Source organism: Lactuca serriola, chromosome 8 (genome assembly GCF_051521515.1).
Source record: "Lactuca serriola cultivar US96UC23 chromosome 8, Lser_US96UC23_V15, whole genome shotgun sequence".
Lineage (NCBI taxonomy): Eukaryota > Viridiplantae > Streptophyta > Magnoliopsida > Asterales > Asteraceae > Lactuca > Lactuca serriola.
Window position 1 is genome coordinate 189,021,563 of NC_136415.1, and position 9,714 is coordinate 189,031,276.

Genomic DNA, 9,714 nt, shown 5'->3' on the forward strand with positions numbered 1-9,714 from the left:
ACCAAAATAATGGCCAAGCTATGTTCAGCTTTTACATAACCTACCTATGCGTGTGTTAAGAAAACAAATTAGCACAAAACAATTTTAGTCAATAGGAGCATACTCCAAAAGGAAAATCCAAATAAATTAGTGGCATCAATCATAAATCTAAACAACGTAACATGTGTGTTTTCCTCATATTTTTGATTAATATATATCAACTGAACATCTTATCTTCCACGAAAGGTGATATATTTCCTAAACAATGACGAAACCATGCGTTTCTATATAAAGCCGGGCAAAGAAATTATTCCGAATCATTCACATCCATTTTTTCTTATCTCTACCAGAACTATGACATCAACAAACCAGACAGCCCTGAGTTTTTTGGTATTAATCTTCTTCTCTGCTACTTTGCTTTCACACACTACATCTAGGCTGCTCCCTGAAACTTCCAGCTATGAGAGCCACGAACAATGGATGGCTCGTTATGGACGCGTGTACAAGGATGCTGATGAGAAAGAACAACGTTCAAAGATTTTTCAAGAGAATGTTCGGTACATAGAGTCATCCAACAGTGTCATGAACAAAGCTTACAAGCTAGCAGTCAATGAGTTTGCAGACCTTACAAACCAAGAGTTCACGAGCACAAGGAACCGATTCAAGGCACACGAATGTTCCCCATCGACCTCTGCTTTCAGGTATGAAAATGTGACAGCAGTTCCATCATCAATGGACTGGAGAAAGAAAGGAGCAGTAACACCTGTTAAAGACCAAGGCCAATGTGGTAAGCAAAAACTACTACCGGGATTTTCAAACTTGAGACGTAGTCCAAGTAGTAATTAAGTTATGTTTGTTAACAAGACCATATTTAATTAAACTCGATATCGCATCATATATGTTTGTAGGGTGTTGCTGGGCGTTTTCAGCTGTGGCAGCTATGGAAGGAATAACCCAACTGAAAACAGGTAAATTGGTGTCTCTATCCGAACAAGAGCTCGTGGACTGCGACACCAGTGGTCAGGATCAGGGATGTGAGGGCGGTCTTATGGACGACGCCTTTGATTTCATCCTAAACAATAAAGGCCTTACTACAGAGAGCAACTACCCGTACAAAGGAGTCGATGGCACCTGCAACAGCAACGAGGAATCTAACCATGCTGCAGCGATTACGGGTCATGAAGATGTTCCTGCTAATAGTGAAAGTGCACTTTTGAAAGCTGTAGCTAGTCAGCCTATTTCTGTGGCCATTGATGCTAGTGGGTCCGACTTCCAATTCTACTCTAGCGGGGTGTTTACGGGAGAATGTGGTACTGAACTAGACCATGGTGTTACTGCGGTTGGTTATGGAGCGAGTGCAGACGGAACTAAATATTGGCTGGTGAAGAACTCTTGGGGAACAGGTTGGGGTCAAGAGGGGTACATAATGATGCAAAGAGATGTTGATGCGCAAGAAGGCCTTTGTGGCATTGCCATGATGGCTTCCTACCCGACTGCATAATTGTGTAACATCAAGAGTAATTATTGTAAATTAAGTGTATTTACAGTTATGTTATTACAAGGAAACATGTAAATTAAAAAATGTATCCCAAAAATTAAATATTTGTAAGAATCGATGCAGCTATATATATATTATTCATAAGAGAAATTGTGACCGTGAATGTATTTTCGTATATGCATATTCTTCTCCGAGTATTGCAAATTAATTTCGGACAAACAATCACCCAAGCAAAACATGTTGAAACGAGTGAATTCTTTTTTGATCAAACGAAGGGTCAAATGAACAAGAAATACTTTTGACCAAATAACAAAGTTTACCATAAGTTGGTAGCAGATTCAAGTGCAAACTTCCAAATAATCCAAAATGAAGCACATCACAAATCAGGGAATGAGAATCTGCAGGCCAGATAGATGTCAGACCCGAGTCAAATCCAAGTCATGCCAATCAAAACACCAACTTTCCTTGAGAACCACTTGAAACATTTTTTTGGGTGCTAAGCTGCATTTGGAAGTACCGATGAAGTTGCTTTGAGAGCTATGCAATTTATTGGCTAGATGGAAGAAGTTATGAAACCACACATGTTATTTTTAAGAAAACTATTAACATTTATGTATTTATAATAAAAAGAAAAGAAATTGCGTGTATTTATGTTATGTGTATTTATAATCCTACGTTTTGGCCCATGTATGGCCGTTTTATATATAGTTTCTTTTGTACAACGTAGTTAATATATTATTATTAATGAAAGAAATCATGTTGTTCTTGAGAACAAATTTTTATTGTATTGACTAGTAGATAAAGATTGTAATAAACCAATTGATCGAAAGCTAAAGAAAAACCACACTACACCAACCGTTAAATTGGAAGTCCAAAACTGAAAAGCCACAACAAACGACACTCTTAATGGAATTTAAATAAACCTTCGATGTAAGGGAGTACACCATGAAATCGTAATTGTCATTGGAATCATTAAGGTTACCGCATCTAAACAGTCTTGATAATCAAACCTTGCATAGTTTCGTAAATAAACTAAAAACTTGTTAATAGTCTGGAAAATTTTGTCTATAACTAAGGACCCCTAAATGCCACATAATACTTCATTTTTATTTATATTTTCTAAGTTTATCACAAAAGAAATAAATGCATCTGAAAATAAGAAAATGAAATACAAAAAAACCGCACAAAAGAAAATGCAACACATTTTTGGAACTCTGGCATTAGATTCAACAAAATAATTCCATGCATATTAGGGTTTTGGATCACCTCTAATGGTAGCATACTCAATTCGTCTCTCCTAATTTTGATCTCTTTCCCCTTACATCCTTCTTGGCATCAACAACCGTTAACCTTTATTTTTAACCTTTTCAAGCAGCCATGATCGACACCTCCTCATCATTTTACTCAATCTTGGGAGCCTAAACTATGATTCCCGACAAGAAATATTTTACACACATAATATTGGGTTCAATGTTTTTTTTATCATACTGACGAAACATGTCGTAAACTCCTACTACACATTATGATTGTGAGAGCATAAAAATCGACTTGATCGTCAAACATTCGATCTACGGTATAATCTAACAGCTATATTTTATAAAATAAAATGATCCTAAACCGAATACGGCTACCATGTAGATTCTCGAGAAATCTGAGACCTTATTTCTTGAGATGTTAAGGGAAATCAACAGTTGTATAATACCTCTACTACCTCTACTGGGACCCGACTAACAATGAGTATTACACCTAAATCATGTCGGTTACACTTCTCTTAGAAAAAAACTGATTTGATAGTCGTGTATTAGAATTTCCTCATATATGCCGTTAAAGATTTGTGTTGCCATGAAAATGACGACATTGCTAGTATCATTCAATTATGTTCCCACGTTCTCTATCAACGTTTTTAATACGACAACATTGGATGGATATATTTAGAAATTAATATGATTTCCATTTCGATCACTCCTAATCACTCATGGTTTTAGGCGAAGGTGAAGTTCAAAGCCCAGGAGTGTAGTACCAAACGGTGACGGCCATAACACTTTAATTATTGGTCACCCTTAACCACCTTCGTTTGTCAAAAAACCAAGGTTTTTTTTTTGTATATATAAAGAATAACTATTGTGTTTGTTTGTTTCATGAGGCGACTCCTAACGAAATGCTTTAGAGACTTTGGTTTTTCACATATCTCACACCCGATGGAAGTTAAAAAAAAAAAATATTGGGTAATAAAGCTTATAAATGATGGAGGACAGATATTTCCACCAATAGAACTTTAGTTCTTCACCCACAAACAAACAAGGGGGTTGAATAATCCACATTTTGAGACAATTTTCCGATGAAAAAGTTTTTAAATTAACAAACAATAATAATATAAATTAATAACATACAATCAAAAGTTAGGTTTAGCATTGAAAATAATTGATGAAATAATTATCATGATTGAAATCATAAAAATGGCAAAATGAATAGTTTTTAAATATACTTTTTCAATTTTGATTTTCAATGATTTCCCTTTAGCACATTTTGTACCTTTTCAAACATATTTTCACGATTTCCCTTTGTTAACATGGTAAACTGGTTTTTTTCTTCTCCATTTTAATTTGGTGGGCATGTGGACAAGTTTGCTATAGTAATATTGTGGAAAATGAGCTTGGACAGGGATAGTTCGCACAAGGTCAATGTTGGTGCACACTATTCGTTTTGATTGTCATTTTTGAGGAGGTTTTGTCAAATAAGTATCGGAGTATCATGTCGTGACAACCGACTTCAGGGAAAATTCAGACATCACATCGGGCATCACTCATTTTTTGTGAAATGTGGCCGTGAAGAAGCATTCACGCATTATGGCCAAATTAAAATTCTGAAATATTATTTTTCTTGATCGTTTTGGGAATCCTGCAAGTCTTGTTGAAGGGATCATTATATATTATATATAACAAGCTCTTTGCAATTGCAATGTATGTTGTGATGAGATTGATATTGCGTACAACCAATCAAATTCTTTTACTGGATAGTATTCTTCAAATGCATTGAATGTGTGGGTAAAGTTACCATAAATCAAGACGGAGAAAAATAGAATAAAGGCATGCATATCTGGGTTTTGAACATCTAAAACCCAGACGATTTTAAAAAAATTAGAAATAAAAAAATATCTTGTACGTATCAGACCCTTAGAGAATTTCCTTCATATAGGACACAACTACATACCAAAATAATGGCCAAGCTATGTTCGCTTTTACATAACCTACCTATGCTTGTGTTAAGAAAACAAATTAGCACACAACAATTTTAGTCAATAGGAGTATAGTCCAAAAGGAAAATCCAAGTAAATTAGTGGCATCAATCATAAATCTAAACAACGTAACATGTGTGTTTTCCTCATATTTTTGATTAATATATATCAACTGAACATCTTATCTTCCACGAAAGGTGATATATTTCCTAAACAATGACGAAACCATGCGTTTCTATATAAAGCCGGGCAAAGAAATTATTCCGAATCATTCACATCCATTTTTTCTTATCTCTACCAGAACTATGACATCAACAAACCAGACAGCCCTGAGTTTTTTGGTATTAATCTTCTTCTCTGCTACTTTGCTTTCACACACTACATCTAGGCTGCTCCCTGAAACTTCCAGCTATGAGAGCCACGAACAATGGATGGCTCGTTATGGACGCGTGTACAAGGATGCTGATGAGAAAGAACAACGTTCAAAGATTTTTCAAGAGAATGTTCGGTACATAGAGTCATCCAACAGTGTCATGAACAAAGCTTACAAACTAGCAGTCAATGAGTTTGCAGACCTTACAAACCAAGAGTTCACGAGCACAAGGAACCGATTCAAGGCACACGAATGTTCCCCATCGACCTCTGCTTTCAGGTATGAAAATGTGACAGCAGTTCCATCATCAATGGACTGGAGAAAGAAAGGAGCAGTAACACCTGTTAAAGACCAAAGCCAATGTGGTAAGCAAAAACTACTACCGGGATTTTCAAACTTGAGACGTAGTCCAAGTAGTAATTAAGTTATGTTTGTTAACAAGACCATATTTAATTAAACTCGATATCGCATCATATATGTTTGTAGGGTGTTGCTGGGCGTTTTCAGCTGTGGCAGCTATGGAAGGAATAACCCAACTGAAAACAGGTAAATTGGTGTCTCTATCCGAACAAGAGCTCGTGGACTGCGACACCAGTGGTCAGGATCAGGGATGTGAGGGCGGTCTTATGGACGACGCCTTTGATTTCATCCTAAACAATAAAGGCCTTACTACAGAGAGCAACTACCCGTACAAAGGAGTCGATGGCACCTGCAACAGCAACGAGGAATCTAACCATGCTGCAGCGATTACGGGTCATGAAGATGTTCCTGCTAATAGTGAAAGTGCACTTTTGAAAGCTGTAGCTAGTCAGCCTATTTCTGTGGCCATTGATGCTAGTGGGTCCGACTTCCAATTCTACTCTAGCGGGGTGTTTACGGGAGAATGTGGTACTGAACTAGACCATGGTGTTACTGCGGTTGGTTATGGAGCGAGTGCAGACGGAACTAAATATTGGCTGGTGAAGAACTCTTGGGGAACAGGTTGGGGTCAAGAGGGGTACATAATGATGCAAAGAGATGTTGATGCGCAAGAAGGCCTTTGTGGCATTGCCATGATGGCTTCCTACCCGACTGCATAATTGTGTAACATCAAGAGTAATTATTGTAAATTAAGTGTATTTACAGTTATGTTATTACAAGGAAACATGTAAATTACAAAATGTATCCCAAAAATTAAATATTTGTAAGAATCGATGCAGCTATATATATATTATTCATAAGAGAAATTGTGACCGTGAATGTATTTTCGTATATGCATATTCTTCTCCGAGTATTGCAAATTAATTTCGGACAAACAATCACCCAAGCAAAACATGTTGAAACGAGTGAATTCTTTTTTGATCAAACGAAGGGTCAAATGAACAAGAAATACTTTTGACCAAATAACAAAGTTTACCATAAGTTGGTAGCAGATTCAAGTGCAAACTTCCAAATAATCCAAAATGAAGCACATCACAAATCAGGGAATGAGAATCTGCCGGCCAGATAGATGTCAGACCCGAGTCAAATCCAAGTCATGCCAATCAAAACACCAACTTTCCTTGAGAACCACTTGAAACATTTTTTTTTGGGTGCTAAGCTGCATTTGGAAGTACCGATGAAGTTGCTTTGAGAGCTATGCAATTTATTGGCTAGATGGAAGAAGCTATGAAACCGCACATGTTATTTTTAAGAAAACTATTAACATTTATGTATTTATAATAAAAAGAAAAGAAATTGCGTGTATTTATGTTATGTGTATTTATAATCCTACGTTTTGGCCCATGTATGGCCGTTTTATATATAGTTTCTTTTGTACAACGTAGTTGTTAATATATTATTATTAATGAAAGAAATCATGTTGTTCTTGAGAACAAATTTTTATTGTATTGACTAGTAGATAAAGATTGTAATAAACCAATTGATCGAAAGCTAAAGAAAAACCACACTACACCAACCGTTAAATTGGAAGTCCAAAACTGAAAAGGCACAACAAACGACACTCTTAATGGAATTTAAATAAACCTTCGATGCAGGGGAGTACACCATGAAATCGTAATTGTCATTGGAATCATTAAGGTTACCGCATCTAAACAGTCTTGATAATCAAACCTTGCATAGTTTCGTAAATAAACTAAAAACTTGTTAATAATCTGGAAAATTTTGTCTATAACTAAAGACCCCTAAATGCCACATAATACTTCATTTTTATTTATATTTTCTAAGTTTATCACAAAAGAAATAAATGCATCTGAAAATAAGAAAATGAAATACAAAAAAACCGCACAAAAGAAAATGCAACACATTTTTGGAACTCTGGCATTAGATTCAACAAAATAATTCCATGCATATTAGGGTTTTGGATCACCTCTAATGGTAGCATACTCAATTCGTCTCTCCTAATTTTGATCTCTTTCCCCTTACATCCTTCTTGGCATCAACAACCGTTAACCTTTATTTTTAACCTTTTCAAGCAGCCATGATCGACACCTCATCATCATTTTTCTCAATCTTGGGAGCCTAAACTATGATTCCCGACAAGAAATATTTTACACACATAATATTGGGTTCAATGTTTTTCTTTTATCATACTGACGAAACATGTCGTAAACTCCTACTACACATTATGATTGTGAGAGCATAAAAATCGACTTGATCGTCAAACATTCGATCTACGGTATAATCTAACAGCTATATTTTATAAAATAAAATGATCCTAAACCGAATACGGCTACCATGTAGATTCTCGAGAAATCTGAGACCTTATTTCTTGAGATGTTAAGGGAAATCAACAGTTGTATAATACCTCTACTACCTCTACTGGGACCCGACTAACAATGAGTATTACACCTAAATCATGTCGGTTACACTTCTCTTAGAAAAAAACTGATTTGATAGTCGTGTATTAGAATTTCATCATACATACCGTTAAAGATTTGTGTTGCCATGAAAATGACGACATTGCTAGTATCATTCAATTATGTTCCCACGTTCTCTATCAACGTTTTTAATACGACAACATTGGATGGATATATTTAGAAATTAATATGATTTCCATTTTGATCACTCCTAATCACTCATGGTTTTAGGCGAAGGTGAAGTTCAAAGCCCAGGAGTGTAGTACCAAACGGTGACGGCCATAACACTTTAATTATTGGTCACCCTTAGCCACCTTCGTTTGTCAAAAAACCAAGGTTTTTTTTTTGTATATATAAAGAATAACTATTGTGTTTGTTTGTTTCATGAGGCGACTCCTAATGAAATGCTTTAGAGACTTTGGTTTTTCACATATCTCACACCCGATGGAAGTTAAAAAAAAAAGTATTGGGTAATAAAGCTTATAAATGATGGAGGACAGATATTTCCACCAATAGAACTTTAGTTCTTCACCCTCAAACAAACAAGGGGGTTGAATAATCCACATTTTGAGAAAATTTTCCGATGAAAAACTTTTTAAATTAACAAACAATAATAATATAAATTAATAACATAAAATCGAAAGTTACATTTAACATTGAAAATAATTGATGAAATAATAATTATTATTATTGAAATCATTAAAATGGCAAAATGAATAGTTTTTAAATATACTTTTTCACTTTTGATTTTCAATGATTTCCCTTTAGCACATTTTGTACCTTTTCAAACATATTTTCACGATTTCCCTTTGTTAACATGGTAAACTGGCTTTTTTCTTCTCCATTTTAATTTGGTGGGCATGTGGACAAGTTTGCTACAGTAATATTGTGGAAAATGAGCTTACACAGGGATAGTTCGCACAAGGTCAATGTTGGTGCACACTATTCGTTTTGATTGTCATTTTTGAGGAGGTTTTGTCAAATAAGTATCGGAGTATCATGTCGTGACAACCGACTTCAGGGAAAATTAAGACATCACATCGGGCTTCACTCATTTTTTGTGAAATGTGGCCGTGAAGAAGCATTCACGCATTATGGCCAAATTAAAGTTCTGAAATATTATTTTTCTTGATCGTTTTGGGAATCCTGCAAGTCTTGTTGAAGGGATCATTATATATTATATATAACAAGCTCCTTGCAATTGCAATGTATGTTGTGATGAGATTGATATTGCGTGCAACCAATCAAATTCTTTTACTAGATAGTATTCTTCAAATGCATTGAATGTGTGGGTAAAGTTAACATAAATCAAGACGGAGACAAATAGAATAAAGGCATGCATATCTGGGTTTTGAACATCTAAAACCCAGACAATTTAAAAAAAAAAATTAGAAATAAAAAAATATCTGGTACGTATCAGACCCTTAGAGAATTTTCTTCACATAGGTCACAACTACATACCAAAATAATGGCCAAGCTATGTTCAGCTTTTACATAACCTACCTATGCGTGTGTTAAGAAAACAAATTAGCACACAACAATTTTAGTCAATAGGAGTATACTCCAAAAGGAAAATCCAAGTAAATTAGTGGCATCAATCATAAATCTAAACAACGTAACATGTGTGTTTTCCTCATATTTTTGATTAATATATATCAACTGAACATCTTATCTTCCACGAAAGGTGATATATTTCCTAAACAATGACGAAACCATGCGTTTCTATATAAAGCCGGGCAAAGAAATTATTCCGAATCATTCACATCCATTTTTTCTTATCTCTACCAGAACT

General features: G+C 35.2%; 2 protein-coding genes across 2 annotated transcripts; both read left to right on the forward strand.

Moving 5' to 3' along the window:
• The first annotated feature begins 333 nt into the window (after positions 1 to 333).
• On the forward strand, positions 334 to 1,480 carry LOC145066432 (senescence-specific cysteine protease SAG39-like). Its single transcript, XM_079013680.1, has 2 exons — positions 334 to 766; positions 888 to 1,480. Exons 1-2 carry the CDS (start codon positions 334 to 336, stop codon positions 1,478 to 1,480), a joined length of 1,026 nt encoding a protein of 341 aa, XP_078869806.1.
• Positions 1,481 to 5,017: 3,537 nt separating this feature from the next.
• LOC145066592 (senescence-specific cysteine protease SAG39-like) lies at positions 5,018 to 6,164 on the forward strand. Its single transcript, XM_079013887.1, has 2 exons — positions 5,018 to 5,450; positions 5,572 to 6,164. The coding sequence occupies exons 1-2, from the start codon at positions 5,018 to 5,020 to the stop codon at positions 6,162 to 6,164; spliced, it is 1,026 nt and encodes a 341-aa protein (XP_078870013.1).
• The last annotated feature ends 3,550 nt before the right edge of the window (positions 6,165 to 9,714 follow it).

Excerpts from the sequence above, each read along its gene's own strand:
- LOC145066432 (XM_079013680.1), top strand. The coding sequence starts at position 334 with ATGACATCAACAAACCAGACAGCCCTGAGTTTTTTGGTATTAATCTTC. Across the intron at positions 767-887 it reads TAAAGACCAAGGCCAATGTG|GGTGTTGCTGGGCGTTTTCA; the intron begins GTAAGCAAAAAC and ends ATATGTTTGTAG.
- LOC145066592 (XM_079013887.1), top strand. The coding sequence starts at position 5,018 with ATGACATCAACAAACCAGACAGCCCTGAGTTTTTTGGTATTAATCTTC. Across the intron at positions 5,451-5,571 it reads TAAAGACCAAAGCCAATGTG|GGTGTTGCTGGGCGTTTTCA; the intron begins GTAAGCAAAAAC and ends ATATGTTTGTAG.